A 21,678-nucleotide genomic window follows, 5' to 3' on the forward strand; every position below is an offset into this window, starting at 1 on the left:
ACAAATTGAGGTGAGAATGGAAGGTGTTTGAGCCGTCGTTTCTCGGGTGGGTCGATTCGGTTAATAATAGATGAAGGTGGTTTGGATATGTTCTATTTATACGAGTAATTCAATGGAAAAAGTAGAATTGAATACGTCTGCAATTTTCACACAATTTCAGTGCTAAAATTACATAAAAAAACGTATTATTTCTCGCTAAAATCAATTGCTGACTAATTTATTGTACCATGAAGACAACAACAGAAAGTGACAAAATTCCCGCGCGGCAACATTAATTACTGTCCCTGAAGAAGTGTCAGGTCGGATCTCTGATGGGATACCTTAGCGACACACAATCAAGATTGATTGAGTTCTGGTTCCTGTACAAAAACAAACACTTAACCGAAAATCGCGGCGCATCGAGGCATGATCCGGTCGACAACTTCCTGCGATACGATACGATTTCATTTATTCCACTCGTCAGAACGGACGCTTTTCCGCTCAACGGAAAACGACCACCCCGGGTGGGTGATCGGGATCGGAGCGTTGTGCGTCTGTATGAAATTGGTAGTAACTGGATGGCAAAAAATGGGAACACGATGTCACTGGAAGAAAAAAAAATGGAAATGAACGAAAACAATGGACTTTTTGTCCGTTGATTCGTTATCTTCTACGTAGAATTGGCGTTTGGGGAAAATATTTTTCTCTGAGCTAGACTGTGCGTCTAAACGATGAGCTCGGGCTGATAACGAAAATTCAATAAAATCTTCTGTAGGTGAAGTTTATTTGTTCAAACGATGAAATATAATGGTGGAAACTTGTGTAAGGAAACAATCCGTACAAAGATTGATTGGATGGGATGGACTGTTTCAATAGTTATTCGTTTGTACAAACCTGAAATCGTATCCGGTATCGCACGTGCAGGATACATTTTTTGTCTCTCCAGTCTGATTTGTTTTGCGCAACACTGGTTCTGTTTTCACAAAGTTAGTTTATTCTCTTATTTGTTCTCATATTTAGCGAACTTGGCACGAAAGAGTAACGAGCAACAAGTGTTTTACGACGCATGCAAATGATTAACGTTGCAGATTGGCAGCAATAAAGGCTATTGAGAGTGAAATAGCGCAATCAATGAGAATTGCATTCACCTGATGTTTCGAGAATTCATTAAAATTCGATGTTCCACAAAGTTCGTCGAAAATAGTTTCACCATCTCAGAGTCTTTTTTTGAATTTTCTACATGACTTATAAAACATATAAAACAAATTTTAAACAAATATAAAACATAAAATATAAATATAAATATAAAACAAATTTTAAAAAACTGACCAACTAATATATCTATATATATAAAAATGGATTTCTGTCTGTCTGTCTATCTGATTCTTATGGACTCGGAAACTACTGAACCGATCAACATGAAAATTGGTATGTAGGGGTTTTTGGGGCCGGGGAAGGTTTTCGTGATAGTTTGAGACCCCTCTCCCCTCTCTAAGGGAGGGCTGCCATACAAACTAAACACAAATTTATACATTACTCGAGAATTAATCAAGCAAATGAAACCAAATTTGGAATATTGGGGTTTTAGGGTGCAATAAATGTTTCTATGGTAGTTATACTCTCCACCCCTCTCTCTAAGGTGAGGCTGCCATACAAATGAAACACAAATTTCTGCATTACTCGAGAACTAATGAACAAACGAAACCAAATTTGGTATGTGAAGGTTTTAGGGTACAATAAATGTTTTTACGGTGGTGAGATACTCCACCCCCTCTCTTAGGGTGAGCTGCCATATAAATGAAACACAAATGTCTGCATTACTCGAGGATTAATCAAGCAAATGAAACCAAATTAGACAAATTGAGGCCCCCCCCCCCTCTCTAAAGGGAGGCTGCCATACAAATGAAACACAAATTTCTACATTACTCGAGAATTGATCAAGCAAACGAAACCAAATTTGGTATGTGGAGGTTTTAGGGTGCAATAAATGTTTTAACGGTGGTTAGATATTCCTCCCCTCTCTCTTAGTGGGAGCTGCCATACAGATGAAACACAAATTGCTTGCAAATTGGTTTTAGGGAGCAAAAAACATTTCTAAAGTGGTTCAACACTCCTTCCACCTTTCTGAGGGGGTGGGAATGTTTCTACGATGGTATGACACCCCTCCCTCCTCTGGAGTAGAGAGGAAGTCCCACGAAAATGTTACACATATTTTAACCAAAAATATTCCAACCAAACAGGACAATTGAAAATTTTCGGGAAACTCTGAAGGAAAATGGGAAAATTTCGAAAATTAAATTCCCATATGTTTACAATTACATAGTGACAAGTGCTGTTAGCCCATTTGATGTTTGCGCTAGCGAAATTGATCTTTATTCCAAACTGGAAATGAATTTGAGTGTGATGAAACGCACTCCTATATCTTCTTCTATCTATACCAATAAAAAAGTATCGCCGAATGTGTTGTGTAGCAGAAGTCAAGGAAGGAATTGTCCGATTTAGAGCTGTCTTTATTCTATCATATTTTCTGTATAAAACATTTATTCCATGTAACGGAGAAATATGTTATTTGCAAGTGGTTGAACAATCTTGAACGAGAATTGTGCCTGAAAATAATCTGATATTATAATGATGAGTTTTGTTAGAAATACTAGGAATTTTATAGTAAAAGGTAAATCCAACGGGGTCGATTAGAAGATCAATCAATGAACAGTTCTGCGATTGGATCCATGAACTTGCTCAAAGTATAAAAAACCGTGAATGTTTGAGGGTATTAATAACAAAAACCAAATGTTGGGCGCGACGAAGTTTGTCGGATCAGCTAGTTGTAAAAAAATGTTTTTTAGTAATTAAAAAAAGAGTGCTCAGTTTATTTTTTTTTTCACTTTCAAAGGTTAATCCAAGAATCTTTCTAATCTTTCTAAGACACTATTTCGGTACGAGTTATAGTTTTTGAGATATAGATTATCAATGATTTCTCTTACTAAAATCGATACGCCCTTTCCAAAAGTTACGCTTGAGTAAAAAAAAATCCCAATTGCTGTGGAAAATTAATTTCCTTCAGCCCAAACGGAATACGAACTTTCATTCGAATCAAAAATACTCACGTTTTGTCATTTGTCGATTTAATTTGGAAATGCTCTATTTTTTAAATATTTTTCTTTTATTTTTAAAATTAAATTACTATAAAGTACAGAAAACAAACTATTCTCCGAACTATTTATTTTTTATACCACATCCGGCCAAAAACAGCACGGAACAATCATGTTTGCTTCGAAAAAGGCAGCAAACATTTTTTCCAGACACTCGTGAGAGTAAGTTGCCTTGTTGGCGGTCACATGATAATATACTGCTTACTACAAGTCTTTCTCATTGTGCAGGCTCCGATGTTTCGAGCTTCAAATAGTCAATGACGAGGAGGCTATCTGGTGTAGTGGTAACATCCATACCCTCACGCAGAGATCACGAGTTCAATTCTCACTCCCTTCCAAAAATGGAAGTAAAAGTGACGAACCAGCCGACATGTGTTGAGAGTCACTATAATAGAGAAAAAAATGTCAATAACGACGCCGACCACGTCATTATAGTCCTCAAGGGAAGGGAAGGAATGTTAGTATGACATTCGCGACTTAGGCGTCGTGCACAAATTACGTAACACGAGTAGGGGGGGAGGGGGGTCGAGATTTCGTTACTTAATGTGACATAGGGAGGAGGGGGGTAGCCGTGATCGTTACGTAACAAAATTCCATTTTTATTCCTAAATAAATTCACACGCTCCTATATGCTTGAGCAGCTGAGCCAAAATGATAAAGTACGTGTTGTAATGGGCAGTATGCAGGCACCGATTAATGCATTTGGAATATCGCCTTAATCTACCGAATCATGATTTTGTCTTGGTAGCTAAACATAAGCTTATTATGGAGTACCAGACGAAAACCCTTAAAAAGGTCATAGATATTTTCGAATTATCATTTTAATCTGTTGAATCTTGATGCAATATTAGTTCCTACAGATACTCCAGCACGCATTGCTTTCAACTGAGTTGAACGTCGGATTGTCCCTCTTTCCCGGGAGTTAACAGGTTCAATACTTCCTCATAATCACGAGGGATCTCACTTGGATTAAAACCTCAAAACAGGGAACCCGGAACTGGAAACAAAACATTTTGAGTATGCAGGGGAATAGTTAGCTGATTCGTGGAATATTCTAGCGATCGACGGATATCCCGTCAAAGCAGATTATATTGATCCGATATTAAGCCGAGTAGTTTGCTCGTCACGTAAGGACATCCCAAGACTCTTTGCAAGTAGTGGAATGTAACGACAGGAACTGCTGCATTGAACGAAGTATTAGTTACTATTGTGTAAATCAACATCAATTTAAACCAGCTCATGTTTCCTTCAACCAAACACTATATGTTTTGGAAGCACCAATTCCAACAGATGTGAGCAGATACGCAACCTTCCTGATTTTTCTGGATTTTCAAGACTTTTTGGCACGTTCCCTGATATCCTGATAAATACTAAATTTTGCCTGATTTTTAAGAAATGGTCCTGATTTCTCCTGATTTTTGTACTTTTTACTTTATCAGAATAAAAATTATCCGTAAAAAATATACTGGGATCCTTGTCAAAGTTTTCCTGGTTCGAAATGAGAACTTTTAACTGTCCTGTATCTCCGGTCTGCACATGTACAGGGTGGGCCATTTAAAGTGGAAGCATCTGGCAACCCCATAACTTTTGACAGAGATGTCAGATTAACAAATGTCATACCGCGTTGGAAGCGTCATTTCAGTACAATTTTAACCATGGAACAATACACACCTAAACAACGCGCTGAAATTGTTCAGCTGTACATTCAAAATAACTTCTCATTTGTGTTAACTAAACGTGCGTGGAAAAATAAAAATAAAGTTAAAACATCGCCTGGAGACAACACTATACGTCGATTATATGCCAAATTTATATCGTCTGGTAGTGTTGGTAATGCCAGTCATCTGTCCAGACAACGACCAAGACGTTTCGACGAGAATATTGATGCCGTTCGAGCCAGTGTTGCAGAGACTCCATCGACATCAGGTCGCCATCGTTCGCAAGAGTTAGGCATCGCTCGAACCACTCTCCGACGCATAATTCGTGTTGATTTGAAATGTTTTCGTATAAAATTCAAATGGCTCAACAACTTAACCCATCTCTGACTTACCACGTCGACTTGATTTTGCGAAATGGACCATCGAAATGGCCAAAAATGAACGTGGCTTTTGGCAAAAAATCATAATGTCTGATGAGGCGCATTTCAACTTGAATGGAGGAGTGAATAAACAAAATTGTCGGTTTTATGCTACTGAAAACCCTCAATTCATCGAAACGCAACCTCTTTACGACCAAAAAGTTACTGTGTGGTGTGGCATTTATGCCGATAAAGTCATCGGCCCGTACTTCTTTGAAAACGAAAATGGAGCAACGGTAACCGTGAATGAGGAGCGTTATCGGACAATGATAACCGATTTTTTATTGCCATTTGTTCGTGAAAATGAATTGGACAATTACTGGTTCCAACAGGACGGCGCTACATGCCACATGCTACAGCGGCTGCCACGACCAAATTATTGCGCGAAATGTTCCCTGAAAGATTAATATCGAAAAACGGCGATTATGACTGGCCACCGAGATCACCTGATTTGACGCCTTCTGACTTTTTTTTTATGGGGATATTTAAAATCCAAGGTATACACTGGTAAACCAAGGACCCTGGCTGCGCTGAAAGACAATATCCGACAAGAAATTGCTGCCATATCGGCCGAAACATTGGGCAAAGTGATGGAAAATGCCGAAAAAAGCGCACATTTTGGGGTCAAGGCCAGAGGCGGTCATTTACGAGATATCATAATCAAAAAGTAGTTAGAACAAATCTCCTTGGACCAAAATAAATTAATTTCAAAAAAAAATTTTAAAATTCCACTTCTTTACTTTGCTATTGCAAAAACAAATCCTTTCACTTTAAATGGCCCACTTTAAATGGCCCACTTTAATTCTCCTAATACAAAACTCTACCAAACTTATTTATTAATATGTATGATCGTTGCAAATCTATTCAGTCGATTACTTTTCAGTTTTTTCAGAATGAAAGTTCCGAATTATTTTCAGAACGCTCAAATATTTCAAGGCTTATCAAAACAGTGCTATATAATTTCATATAACCAGAATATTTGATAAATCTAAGAAATGATAACGAGATTATGTCCGAAGAACAACATTACCTTGTATGATGTGTAGATATGAATTGAATTTATAGTTAGTGTAATAAGATTTTTTATAACATACGCTCGTCAGATCAGATGCAAAGTAGAATCAACTTTAAGTGTGTTCAATTGAGTTAAATAACATCAAAGTTTAAATTAATCAACAATTCATCCACTGTCGGTCTGATTTTTTCTTTTAATGAATAAAGATTCATTCCAGAGAATGGACGATGAATTCAAAGAAATTCTGAATATTGATTTCTCAGAAAATCACTGTAATGATGCTGTAGGTTTTGGGAAAAAAATATAAACGATCATAGGATCTCTCCAAAATTCTCTCAATGGCAAGAACTACAACTGGTCAGCACAAAAAATACGAGGATAGAATTTCTGAGCTGTACGAAAAATGACGTAAGATTGTAGAACGAAACAAGAAGAATGTAGAATGAAATTTTGAAAAATAGTAAGTCTCTCCTGATTTCTTCTTGATTATTCTTTTCATTCTTCTTGATTTTCGAAAATTATAGTTGACTGGATGTGAGCATTAATTTTCCGTTTCTGTTTGTTCCAGATTCTATGAACTTGGCGAAAGTTCTTGCGTAGTCACTACTTGCATATGAGAAACTTCCGTATGAACATTTGACTCCAATCTGGGTAGATATTTGATTTTATTACGTTGATATTCTCATTACTTGAAAAGCCGAAAATTTTTCTAACGACTTTGACTTTGTGTACAGATTTGCGTTATGTAACTTGAGGGAGAGGGGGGTTTGTCTTGCGTTACTTTTTGTTACATAGGGAGGGGGTGTCCAAAAATCGCATTTTTAGCGTTACGTAATTTGTGCACGACGCCTTATAGAACGGCTTCAACCGATGCGTTTAATATCATTTTTCGAAATAAACTACATTCTCCTCGACTGAAATGTGAAAATTTTCATTTTCTATCTACATGCAACAATTTTTCATTACGAATATTCTGATTCTCCTTATTCGTTGATTTTTGGCTGAATATATTCAATTAACGCCCTATATAAAATGTTTGACATATCTGCAGATATTTGAGAGAAACTAACACTACCTGGAATTCTTCATAGTCTACCCTGCAATATTACCGAACCTTAACTAAAACGTTCCAGCTTCAGTGAATGAATGATAAATCGATTCGAGCAGCGAGCAACATTTTCCGTAAATGGAACCGGGAGAAATATAGCTTTCCACCTACGTTGGAAAAAAAAGCTTAACGACAATTCCAATTCATCGAAGTACAATAAAGTTATTAGCAATAACTCTGACTCCAACCGAGGGTTTTTTTCATCTAACGATAATATTATTTTTATTCTTCTTTCTCCCATCTTCAATAGCGCACATAAATCATATTAGACAGATTGCCGGGATCGATCATGTGGGGCTCGGAGCCGGATACGATGGCATTAATTTGTAAGTAATTTAATTCATTTTAAATACAATATTTTTTTCCCTCGCTCGCTTTTCACTTCTCTCACTCTCGAGCTTGCTGGACGGGACATTGCAATGAGAATTGTGTTCCGTCAGCATTTTCCACCCCGCGTCTGCGGACAATTTGGGAAATACGTAGAATAAGTAGAATGAACTGAATGCACGTTTGCTGGAATTTGAATTGAATATTTGCCAATTGTTGGTCGCCTGGTTGGTGGTTTGCATTCGGGAAACGTAAATATTTATTCGTTTCGCATTAATAAGGTCCACAGCTGCCAACCAAATTTGACTCAAATGAATTTCTCGAATCCACAGTATCGCACAAATAAACTCAAATTTGAAGTACCTGCCTGCGGCTACAGCGCACTTGAACCAGTAGACAGACTTCCTTCCTTCACACTCGGGGCATTATCGTAAAAAACCCGGAGCGGCTATTTACACTACCACACACTCATGTCGAGCTCGGAATGAGCAAATTGTTCTGGGAAATATTATTCACCATATTTTGTTTTTTTTTTTCTCGTTTCCACTCACACGCTTTCCCATCTCCCATTGGGTCCACCCCTCCAAAGCACGCCGCGTGATCTCGAGGATGTGGGCAGTTATCCGCGGCTTTTCGCCGAGCTGCTTGGCAACGGCTGGACGGCGGAGGAGTTGGAGAAGCTGGCTGGCCGCAATTTGCTGCGGGTGCTGGAGGAAGTCGAAAAAGTTCGCGATAATCAACGGCTGTCCGGCGTACGGCCGTACGAGGACATTCCGGTGGCGCTGCGGGCCGACGAACACTTCAACTGTACAACCAACAGTTAATGAACTGGGGCGTCCTGGCGTCCTGCTCATGTGAGCACCTCTGTGACGACTGAGACGAGCGATCGAGCCCGACCGATGGCGGAACGGTCGCTACTGCTAATCAATACTACTACTACTACTGGACACTCTACACTCCACTACTAGGTACATTTTAGAGTTTTAGGATATTATATATATTTTTTCAAAGAAGTGAATATCTCCATGAGAAATGCCTTTCAAAGTATATATTTAATGAGGGTAGTAGCGAAAAAAAACAGTTATGTTGTTTGCGTTGGAAAAGTATCTCCTTATCTCTCTCTCTCTCCGTTAAAAAAGGGAATAATAATGGTATACAATAATAGAAAAGCAAGAGAAATCTAGCATTAAGTCTAATCCGGGGGAAAGCTGGATAAAGCGAAGAAGATGTGAGAATAACCCAGCAGCACGATATACACCACACAGCACACCTACACAGTCGGTATCAGACATCAACCTTTGGTTACCATGCAAGTATGAGGTTTCTGTTGTTTTCCCTCTGGCTGAGCCCGATGAGGAAAAAGAATGGGGAGCAAACGAATCACATTAGTGATTAATGAAAGCCCTCAAGGGCGAACAAACGTTCAGCGCTTTGGATGCTTGGTTAGGGAGAGTATCTTTTTTGTTGTTGTTGCTGTGGCCAACTTCAACGAATTAAGCTTGGGTGGCTAAATATTATCTACCACGTCTCGTGAACGCATGCAAAAAGATAATTGAGCTTGTAAATGTTTTGCGTATAAGCATTATCGTGTAAACTGGCGCGATTAAATGAAGAGATGCGAGTGTAAGCGGAGATTTTTTCTTTCGTTTCTAATTGTGTTATGTTTTCAACATTTGTCTCAAAATCATGGTTTCGTGATACATAGTATTTGAAAAATATTGAATGCTTTAATTAAGGGTTGAAAAATCAGGAATATGTTAATACCTTCTCACCCAAAAAAAACTCTTCTTCCACTAAGTTGTATCAACCAATTAAAATTTATTGTGAAAATGATTCTATTTTTCTCATTTTTTTATCTTTGTATTGCGCAACTTTTTTTTTTGTCTTTTTTTGGGAGACATCAAATAATTATTTAAGGGAGGACCCAGGTCTGGAAAATCTAAAAAAAATGAATTTTTGTTTTTTGCATTTCCGGGAGGCTTGTGCCTTCAGAAATGTTGTTCTAAAAGGATTTTTCGATATTTGATCTCGTTCGAAAGTTACAGCCAAAAGTATGAAGTCACCTCAAGGGATATAGTAATGCTGCACGAATTTTAAAATGCGTTTTTCTCGAAACCATGTTATTTCAACTGGTGGTATCGATATCTCAGGATCTACTCGACCGATTTGACTGAATTTTTTTTATCAGCATGTAAAAATGAATTATCTAAGACGTTACAAAGCCGTTTTTTGATATTTTATTTTTTCGACTTCTTGAAAATCGCTATTTAGAGATTTTTCATGAAAAAATATCTTATTTTTAACAAAAATGGCCGCCGTTTTGGCAATTCTTCGAATTTTCTAAAATCGCTATGTAACGCTTTAGGTATTATCTTAAAGTTTCAAAACATACATTGGAATTTGTTTTACGACACCCCGTTGCTGCAGAACCGATACCACCAGCAAGGTACCGATTTTCAGACAAAAAAAAAACAATTCAATTGTGATTTATGCATCCTAACTCAAATGATGACATGAGTGACCAATTGTCACATGATGCTGTTACCATAGGATTTTCCTTGTTTCATTCGAAACAATGATTACAAATTGAGTTTGAAGATTGAATTGTGTAATTATACATATCAGTATCTTCATTCCTTAAGATATTCGTAGTTTAGTACAAATACCGTCTTTTTTCACTGAACCTACAATAATAAAATCAATAAATCCTGACTCAAGGTCAGGATTTATAATGGGTTTTTAGCAAAGCTTTACTGATGACTGCATGGCGGTACTTTTATTCATGTTTCAGTTATACAGTGAAACAAGCTTAGCCCTCACTATGAGCGAATTCCAAGAGTGTTGTTGATAACCTCTTTGCTGCGCCAAAATTTCCGCTTCACAATTGTCCATAAATTCCATTCAAATTACAATGGATCGAATCCAGGACACATTGTAGGGTCTACTTTGGTAGAGAATCATGGAGCTTGAGAACAATCAAAGCTGACCCAATTGGTTGAAAGCATAACTATGTCCTGAAAGTTAGCATTAATTTCTGTCTTTCATATCTTCCTTCGCGATTGATATTGTCTTATTTTTATTTTTTTTTTGACGTGGGACTTCGTCTTACATTAAGATGTCATATCAGAAAACAGGTCACGTTTTTATGATATAAAGTTAACGTTAATCACTATTTTTGCTGCGAATGGATTTTAACGATTTGCATATCAATCGAAACGGGAATTTCCTAAGATTTGTTTGATATGCTACACATTACAATCCCATAGTCTGTATATGGTTTAAATTGATGAAAATTGGAAGCATTCCCATTTTCCCATGCATTTGTTCTGTCCATTTGTGTGCTTTCCCGAACAGAGCTGTCAATAACGGGTAACTTATGCAGCCGCCAGAATAGAAACAAAGAAGGGAGATAGCGAAAAGAGAATATTTGCGAAGTAAACTCTGCATATTAAGTAAGCTGTCGCTAGTGTATAAGTATTACATCTTCTCTTAGGAAAATTCTCAGAATCTTTCTGTGCCCGAAACAACAAAGGTCGCTTATTCTGCTCGTTTTGTGTTTTATGTTTCCGCTCAAGCTGTGAACTTTTAGTTGCCATTCGTATTTGCTCTCGTGCGCATCGGCTCTGTTCTGATGCAACAGGCTCCTAGCTTTGCTGACGGTTTTGACCGAGAGTCCGATTTTTCATAAACGGTCGCGATGTTTCATTTTTATCACTGAAACGGTGTGCATCTGTTAGGCGCGTGTTTGATGCTTGTTGAATGGGAATGCACGAAAGATGCCTCTCGTTGAATACTCAGTGCAACGTGTGCATTGATATAAAGAAACAAATTGCAACATATGACCAATTAGTGTATTGTTCTCGCAAAGGCAAGAAAGAATAATTGCTTCTCGAAATGATTCTACAAAACCACGCAAGCCATTAAACCTTTTCAGGGTCCCTGGAACTTTTTACTGAAGGGTTATTTATGAAATTTCGACGTATTCGCAAATAATATCCGAAATGATAAACCAACAAATTTTAAAAAAAGATTGCGTAGTCCTACGTCCTAAACGGTCGTGTCCCGGATACAACCCCTCGATTTTTTTCTGAAAGTCTATTGATTCGCATTGTAACTCTTATGTACACTACGCACTGTCAACTTCGACATATTCTGCACTTTTCTAACTTGAAACCGGAACACCATTCCAACAATTAGAAGCGTGTCTCACAGCATGGGAATGATTCCGAAATTTACTCACTTTTATTTATTTATTTGTTTCGTCTCCAACTTTAAGTAGCTAAACAGAACCGATTGTCACTTAATCTAAACCAGGGGTGGCCAAACTTTTGTTCATTGCGGGCAAATACACTCGGTCCAACTTCTGTAAGACCAGTTGATGATACTGCTGATTTGTGTCATTGTAAACAAACAATGCAGCAATTTATATTCTAGTGTGTAGGTATTGGTGACTACCATACACTGCATGACTTTCATATGTGTGCGTGCAAGCGCTGAGCGTAAACGAATGTTTTTGTACTTTTCAAGTATCAAGTTTCTATAAGACCAGTTACGTTTTCCATTGTTTTAGTTGTTTTGATCAATATATCTGAAAAATGCCGAAGAGAAAAGTGCTCATGGAGAGAGAAGAAAGACAAATCGATGCATTTCAACAACAAAAAATATTGGTATCAGAGAAATTGCTCGTCGGATTGGACGATCCCATAAAGTAGTGCTCAATTACTTGGCGAGTCCTCAAGGATACGGTATGAAGGAGAAAGATCCACGTAAATCGAAGCTCTCTAATCAGGAGAAGCGGGAAATAGCTAGAACAGCTTCGAATACCTTAAAATCGCTGATGCAAGTAAAGTAATATTTCAATTTAAATGTGACTCGGGTTACAATTCGTCAAGTTTTGGTAAAAAAATACTCACATAAAGAGGGCTTAAAAGCTCCTCATCTTACACCATCTTACACCATCCATCCATACTGCTTGAAGTCAGTATATTGGGCACTAGTACGACCAATTCTCGAAACTGCCTCCGTTGTTTGGACACCAAATGTGGTTTTCTGGAACTTGAGAATAGAGCGTGTACAACGAAGATTCATCCGGTTGGCCTTACGCCATTTACCTTGGCGCGATCCATTGAATCTTCCTGCCTACCCGGATCGATGCAAGCTTCTAAACCTGGACACCCTTGAGATAAGGCGCAGAATACAACAAGCGGTTTACGTATCAAAGCTGTTGAATGGAGAAGTTGATTCTCCTCAGCTACTCTCACTATTGGACCTTCGTGCTGGTCAACGAGCTCTTCGTCAGCGATCTTTGCTGCAAAATAGATTCCATCGTACCTTGTTTGGATACAACGAACCGCTGTCAACGATGATCCGAACTTTCACGTTGGTGGAGGACGATTTCGGCGAGACATCCTGCTGCTTCAAAAAAAAGGGTGTCCAGTTCGTCTTTTTTATAATAGCCTAGGTGTAGATATTTTATTCATTAAGACCACGGATGTCAGATGAATCATAACCGAATAAAGATAAAATAAAAAATAAAAATAAAATCTCACATCGGAAGATGTCTGAGTTTTGCCGAAGCTCACATGAACCGACAGTGGGACATGGTATGTTGTGACAAAGAATGTTTCCGAAAGAATACATTTAGCTATATACCATAACGAAAAATTCATCAATGTATAGGTTATCTCTACTGACGAAAAAAATTCTATTTTGATGGTCCTGATGGTTTCAGCGGGTACTGAAGTGATTTACGGACGGAGGAACAGTATTTTGCAAACAGGAATTTTGGTGGAGGTCGTGTATAGCTCGGACGGGATCCTGTGCAACCAAAAAAGCTCAGGATAACTTTCACATCATTCATAGATTACATATATGTTCTGGAATTCTCTCTCCTACAATTTTTGCGTGTAAATGCTGTAAACTTAACTTTTTGCGTGTAAATGCTGTAAATGTCCAATATTATGAATTATAGGCTGTATCGATACCGGTGAATGATGTCAAAATGAATCCTATACATTAAATAATGTCTGTATTTTCATAATTCAATTATTTATAACATAAAAGCTTAGTAAATTTACATTCAAAAATGAAGTGTTTGGAATTTGAAACTGTTCGGAATATGAGACAAAACGGTACTGTGGACAATTATCATCGCGTCTCCATTTTGCTTTGCTTGGCTAAAATCTTCGAAGAATTGATCGGGCTTGACACCGACCAATTAGTCCACAACATTCTGTACACTGCATTCCAAACTGCATGCAAGTGCAAATTTCTGGGATGTCGGTCTGTCAAGGAACGACCAATGAATCTCATGGTTGTCACCAACCGTTTATCATTGGAAATCCAGAAGAACCACAAGATAGATGAAATATACTTCGACTTCTCCAAAGCGTTTGACAATATTCCCCAGGACCTTGCTGTTGAATACGTACTGGATTACCGAATGTTCGCGGTGAAAATACATAAATCCATATATTTGGAAAGTACTTTCGCAGATATCAAATTGAAATCTGTGGCTGGTATGTTTGTAGGCATACTGTGCAGGTTACAAATTTATGTTAGAATAATATTATTAACCGGCGAAAGTATTTATTTCTCATCCGTTCGGCAAATACGAGTCATTTTTCCGGATTCCCCAAACAAAAAAGTGCTTCTCATTCAGCGCCGTAGTCGTGAAAGTTGATCATTTCCTGGTTAAATAAATCGTGTGAACATGTAGGTTTTCTGCCAGAGCACACACAACAAACACACCAGGCGCTTCCATCTCGTCATCAGAAACGCGTTGCGGCGTGGGATGACGGCGCGTTCATTTGTCTGCCCTGCCGCAGTTCCATATCAGACGTAAATTTCAATTGTGTTGCGCCCTCGGAGGCGGTTGTTTTTTCTGTTCGCGTTTTCCGTTCATATCTGCGTATAAATTTTTCCCAGCGAATGCTCGCGTATGTTTCGATGTTTGAGCGGGAAATATTTGCGCTGGTTTCGAAAGGAACATTGTGCCCCTCACCATTGGGTATTGTCATGAAATGAATAAATAAAAAAAAATGTGCGTTGTGCTACTGGTAGTGGGCAGTCATTGCTCTCCGTTGGTCAGACTTCATCCGAAAGAGTCACAGCCAGAGATGACCGATCTACGGGTATATCTGAATAAAATTACTATGGATATGTCCAATTTTGACGTAGGACTACGTCTAACCTTTCAATATAGGGGCCCATTTCAATATTTCGGTGTGAAAAAGTGTTCAGTTTTTGAACGCTAATACCTCCTCAATTAATGAATGGATTTTGGTTCCAAATACACACATTGATAGGAAATATCCTCAGCAATTGTTCACATTAAAATAAAGAAATGAAATGAAATGGGCTTGGCCACATTGTATCATCGGACGCCAAGCAGGAAAGACGCTATCTTGAAATTGATTTTCAGCATAAGAGATTGCTGCATTTGCCGGGGATGTATGCGGTGCGATACCGCAAGAGTGAGAGACAGGAGTTTCAATGGGATGTGAAGCAGGAGAGCCTATCGAAGTGTGTTGAAAGCGGTGGAAGGGTCGAGCCGGTTTTATTTAGCTGTGACATATTTGTATGTTTGTATGTAACATGTTTGTCTATGGTTATGTACCACATTAATTGAAATTTGACCCCTTTCCTGTTTACCGGTTGATGTGAAATTTGGAACACACCTTTATCTCTGCAGTCAGTATAAAACTGCGTATTTCATTATCTTGAAAATCCAAGATAGCGACCGCTACAAAATGGCGGATAAACCCCATCAATATGGGTATCAAATGAAGGACTTGACTCACAGTAGAACACAGTTATTCATGAGGAGTGCAAAGCCAAATTAAATCACGATAACAGACGGTAAATTCCTATTACGATATGCTTGCCATCAAGTATGTGTTCGTTGCCGGCTGAACAATAACCCCTGCAACATTTGCACCGCACGACATTTGCACGACAAACTTAGATTTTTTTCGTATTTGAATCTAAACGTTTGAGTGTTTGCTGAGTGCTGAGGTTTTATTCTATCATTTGATTTTTTTCTGTGATTTTGTACATGAAAAGTTGGTCATTCTGGGATCTGTGCCCCATGGTATTCGAATAATGGACACCCCTTGGTGTAGTCCTACGTCTCTCCGGTTATGTCGCCGATATTACCCACCCCTCTTTTAAAAAAAAAATGCGGATGCGAAGTCAAAATCTTAGGAATTTAAAACAATCTCTGCGGATTTATATGGACTTTTGATTTACAGTGTTTCGCTACCTTCTGAATCCAAGCTTAATCCGATTTTCAGATCAGTTTTAATTTTTATTCATATAAGTTTTAGACAAAGTATGTATGAGTTTCAAAATAACCAGGTGTAATTTCATTGAATAATTGACAGGTTTCCGTGGATTCAAACACGGATTAACACAAAGGAAAAAATTATAAGAGGTTGTGTTCAACACTCGACCGCATTGTTGACGTAGAACTACGCTGTAGTTTTATTCAAGTCGTTTATTTATAACGACGAATATTATTTTATAATGCTACGAAAACTTTGAAATAACCATTCTACCAGTTTGGTCGCCCTGAAATGTTTTTTTTTCAATTATTTGACGATAATGGTTTGATGATTAATTCTTGTGCTCGCAGAACAATACATGGAGAATGTTTTGCTACTGGCAAGCGAAAAAAACTCACATACAAAATTCCAGAACGACATTTACTTTCGTGGTGACTAAATAAACGAAATAAACTCTATCTGTTAATCTCAACAACCTCGAAAAGAGTAGCACTGCTTTATTATGATCAAGATTAGCGCAAATGCAATCCTCATTGAAAGCAGTTTTGAGACTGGCACGCGAGCCCAAATAAATTAATAACGTAATATAACTTATTGAATAACTTGGTATTCCCCAAATATTTGTTTGGCGCACAATCTTAATACCTGCTTCACCATAGCGTCAGTTCAATGCATTGATGCAATGTCAAAGGCACCAACGAAGCTTTTATGATGACAGAAAACAAACAATGTTAAATGTTTGGAAAAAAGCTGAATATTTTCCTCAGCAGAGATTCATTACCAATACCCTAGCGTAAATATTTCCCTCCCGCTATCTCCCCTCCTTGTTTATATTTAGCATTACGACTGCATAATTTGCAACACCAAATAATTGTCAATCATAGCATAAAAAAATTAGGCGATTGTTGCATCGTTACAGGGCCAATGCGCACGAGAGCAGATACAAATGGGCTTTCAGCGTAGCGAAGAAGCACATAAATATTCATATATCGATGGCTTAAAGAAATTAAATATATACGCACTTATCTCCTTTTTACGCTCAGAAGCCCTTTCTGTTAATATTGCCAGTCTAGATTAACTTAGCTGTCATCCTTTGTGGAGAGAGTTTTCCGTCATGCGAAACCAAATCACTGACAAAATTCCAGAACATTTATTTTCTTGATGAGCTGACAATAGCCTAGCTTGATGATTCCCCACCCAATTGTGTAGCTCAGAACCTGAATGCAATGGCGCCAGTTTGATGCTATGATTGCAATGCCAAAGACATCAGCGAGTGAGTAATTTGGTCGCGTCCACAGCTCAATCCGAAACGAAGACATGTGATGACGCAAAACAAGGAAGAACAAGCGATGTTCATTGTTTCGGTTAGAGCGATACTGAAAGTTTACCTTCCTATCTTGCTTGAGACTTTAAACTTCTTCAGTTCATTCGTCTCTAACCTTCAAAAAGGCCCTTGGAAAACTTTACTTTATCAATCATATAACTCCTCCACCCCCATTGCCTTGAGAAAGGTATTTGATCCCTCGCCGTCCAGCTCGCCCAGAAAATATGTTGTTCAGTCGATTTTCTCACGAAGAATGAAAGTTTGCCTCAGCGAGATCCACTGTTTATACTTTAGGCAAATATACCCCTTCGTTCTTCTTCTTTTCCTTTGTTCACGGAGACTTAACATCTTACGATTTCCCCTTCGTTGCTCGTCGATAAGTTGCTCGTTATTGACAGCTCTATTCGGGAAAGCACACAAATGTACAGAACAAAAGTATGAGGAAATGGGAATGCTTCTAATTTAAACCATAGACCGACTATGGGGTTGTAATGTATAGCATATCAAACAAATCTTAGGGAATTTACGATTCGTTTGGTATGTAAATCACCAAAATCCCTTCGCGGCAAAAATAGTTATTAACATTAACTTTATTTCAAAAAACGTGACCTGTTTTCTGATTTGGCACCCTTAATGAAAGACGTAGTTCTACGTCAAAACCGGCATCTGTAGCCACAGCTTGTGTTTAATTTCCAATGCACGCCATCACCTTGTCGGTTGACACTTTTTCTCGAAATGCCAGTCAAAATACCTCAAAACCATATCACGAAATGTCATTTTCCACCTCGTCCAGATGGATGGAATCGTTGGAATTTATTACAACTTCCTCATGTCCTCGGCAACACCACTCCGTAAAGCATTTGGTGATGAGATTTTTTCCTGTTCCGAACCCCAAAATTACATCCTGAGAGTGGAAGCGTAAGAATCATTTCATATTCATAACGCAAAAATTCTGGTAAACTCTTTACGGTGCACCGATTCCAGGTACTTATATTGCTGAATATATTCGGAATTGGGGTCGAGTTTGGTGTGCAAAAAGCAATTACTTCCAGACATTTCAGTTTAATATGTAAGGGAAAGTTTCTCTTTGTCGCCTCTGTCGTGTGTTTCTCCCAGGCAAATAGATCTGATTTTTCATGCTCTTGATACAAAATCTTACTTCCTGTCAGACTGAAAGCCACAATGGAAACGAACGAACTAATTTACATGTGATAAATCCTGCTCATAACACCTCGCGCCCAAACAGCTTTCAGTACATTTCTCAGTTATCAACCACCACAGCACAAGGTTCAAACGATTTCTGGCGAATCGGCTCGTATTTTAATTACATTCTAACATCATTAGTTATTAACATACTAATCATAGCGCCGCTCGGTATGTTGATGGCAGGCCCTGCGGAGCCACATTCCATAGAAACTTCATAGCGACCGCAAAGGATCAACGCGCTCTATGTACATCCACTCACCAACGGGCGAAGAGTCCATCCAGCATCAGCAGCAGCCGGGCATTTTAATGCCATCCAGTCGGCTGTTTTTAATATTCCTGATTCATGAGCAGCAGCAGCCGCGGAAATCGCCGGGTATTACGGGTAGCCGCTGGAGTAATTGCGGCCGAGCGAAGTATGCGAGTAATTTTTATTTTAATTAAAATTAATTCTATATAGGTAGTAGAAAGCAATGCTTTGGAAACTAAGCAGGCAGAAGAAATGTTTTGCTCGGTTTGCTCTGGTCGTGTAAAAATTGCAATAATAGCATTTTTTGTGAGTGCAGGTCGACACGGGGAGATTAACACATTGCGTGCGTTGCTCGAGGAATGGTAATGAACTGGCATTAAAACTTGCTAATGGCTGCACATTAAAAAAGCAGGAGCTGTAGAGTCGTAATTTATTCCGCAAATTCACACAGATCAGTGAATTGCCGAATTATTTAATCACTGTTGATACTTGGTGGAGATTAAAAGAGAAAATGAAAACATTAAAAGGGGAGTACTATTACATTTGCTTAGAAAATCGCCGTAGTCACTTTTGACCATGACCGTGGAAGATAATACAAGAAATTTATGGTTCAGTGCTATTAGTGTTTGAAGGATTCTAGGAGGAAACCTATCAAATAGTTCAATACAAGCTAACACGGATCGAATTAATTTAAGAAGTATCTCTTCGAATATTATGACATTTCTATATAGAGCATATCGTGAATCATCCGACCCATCATGATATTGGGTGCATGACTATGACTCTGTCCTCCTTCTCTTAGAAGTATTTCCAAAACTCACTTTTTTCAAAAAATCAAAAATTTTGAACTGCTAGGCGGATTCGGATGATGGGTATATCAATTTAAAGCCAATAAGTTGGTCTTTCGAAAAAAAATCCCAAACAGGTCGGACTCGATTATATACAAATTTGGACTCGATTATATACAGTTTGGGATTTTTTTTTATATGTTTCTAATATGGCTTATTCCAAGAAGAAATGTTACCTTTCAATATTAAGGTTAAGTTTAGGTGGCTGTTACATGAACAGCGTTGTCAAAATCGTTATTTTTGAAAATTTTGCTTGATTTTTCACCAAAAATTGTTTATATCGATATTGCAGTCAAACTAAGAAAGATAGAAGTTGGGCGTCAAAGAACAAATCGTAGAGCGGATAAAGAACTTCAATTTAATTGATAGAAACAGTCTTGTTTAATATATTGTTTTTTAGGATAAAATAATATAAAATAAAATAAAATAATAACACATGAAACATTATTAACTTTTAATGTCCAAAATGTTAATAATATCCACTAATTTAGTTGTTCCACTACTATATCCTGTACTAAATTTTCTCATCTTTCAAATGAAAGCATCAAAATCGTCTTCTGTAGCGTACTTTTTAATGTTGAACCAGTTTGAGGCAACAGAGTCCGAAACAAAAAAAAAAGTAATATAACTCTGTCATTGTTGAAATTCGAATATATGCGTAGAAGGATTTTTTTTCATCAAATATAATCGTCTATCACCTACTGATTTTTTCAAAATGTGTACCGAACACATTTTTTTCAAAATGTGTACCGAACACATTTTTTTCAAAATGTGTACCGAACACGATTTTTTAAAGCTGCTGGTGAAGTTTTGTACAATTTTTTTATGCGACTTCTTTGTGCGGTCCCTATCCCCCGCACAAATTAAGGTTTACTGTACTTGGATTCTAGTCGCATAGATGTAGCCTAGTCGCACAGGAATATTCAACGAAACATGTTAATTTCAAGAAAAATATAACAAAATATGGTGCCCTTGGTCCGAAACCATGTAAAATATAAAAAAACAATTACAATCAATAATTACGAAAACAAAATCTGTTTTTTCCCTTGTTTAATATTTTTCTCAAAAACTACTTTCTATTTGTCGAGCACTTGAATCGGTTCAGTAGTTCGAAAGTTATGAATTTTTGTGTTGAAAAGAAAGAATAAAAATAGATTTTTCGGATCATCGGTTAATTTTGAAACATCATAACTGAAGAACAAAAACTAAAACTAAAACAAACTGCCGTTGGGTTAGTAATCATTTGTGTTTTTTCAATTAGCAATAATCGCACCTCGGATATACCCTATTGGATACGATATCGCTGCTGCGCAGAGCTATCTTTTGTATGTATTGATTAAATTATCGATTAAACTAGTGAATGAATGAAACAATTTACGAATTCAATTGCAACAAGTTCCAATTTAGGTCAATTCATGCATTATGGTAGTGGTTATCGCATTTTGCCTAATCATCAAACGGTATGCGTAGAGGTTGTACCCTCTTTTGTAGACCGAGTTAACAAAACGAATTCCGGAGTGTAAAAATGCATGTGAGTATAAAAGAACTGCCAAGATCTGCAATGCCGATTTTCCCAACTTATTGGTTTCGGAATCTGTGTTGGGGAAACACATTCCGGTTTGCAAAAATGCAAGCGAGTACAAAAGTACTCGCAGCTTGCATCTCATTTGCAATACCAATTTCCATGCTCCATGGTTTGTTTGGGATACATTCCGATTTGCAGAAACGCAAACGAGTAAAAAGTTCCCGCTGCTTGCATCTATGCCGATTTTCCCAGGCTCCATGGTTTTGAAGTCTGTGTTAGGGAAACATCCATTCATTCCAGCGATGGTACCTTAATCGTTGCGCAATCATAACTGAGTGGATTTCCAAGCGACGATCGCTTTTATACCGATTGGTGTGATTTCAATAGCGTGTTTTGAAAGGAATTTTAAGACTATTGAAACAAGTTTTTGGATCAAAAAGTTACAAGCATAGAACGCGTAGACATTTTATCTTTCGAATAAAGTGTATATCATACCATTTTGTTCAGTTGTTTTGGAGCTATTAACGCTCAAAATCTCGTTCTGCGGCGTAACGCTTTCGTTTTAGAAACTTTGAACTTACACCC

General features: G+C 37.8%; 1 protein-coding gene and 1 pseudogene across 1 annotated transcript in view; one reads left to right on the top strand and one right to left on the bottom strand.

The window, feature by feature from the left end:
- The window catches only part of LOC129780377 (uncharacterized), a 270,544-nt gene that overhangs the window by 217,135 nt on the left and 31,731 nt on the right, over positions 1–21,678 (top strand). Inside the window, exons 11-12 of the mRNA XM_055788571.1 lie at positions 7,582–7,657; positions 8,248–8,626. Coding sequence (XP_055644546.1) covers positions 7,582–7,657; positions 8,248–8,482 — 311 coding nt within the window. The 3' untranslated portion in view covers positions 8,483–8,626. The remainder of the gene's footprint in view (positions 1–7,581; positions 7,658–8,247; positions 8,627–21,678) is intronic.
- LOC129780882 (U4 spliceosomal RNA) lies at positions 20,754–20,886 on the bottom strand (annotated as a pseudogene).

Source organism: Toxorhynchites rutilus, chromosome 3 (assembly GCF_029784135.1).
Source record: "Toxorhynchites rutilus septentrionalis strain SRP chromosome 3, ASM2978413v1, whole genome shotgun sequence".
Taxonomy (NCBI): Eukaryota; Metazoa; Arthropoda; class Insecta; order Diptera; family Culicidae; genus Toxorhynchites; species Toxorhynchites rutilus.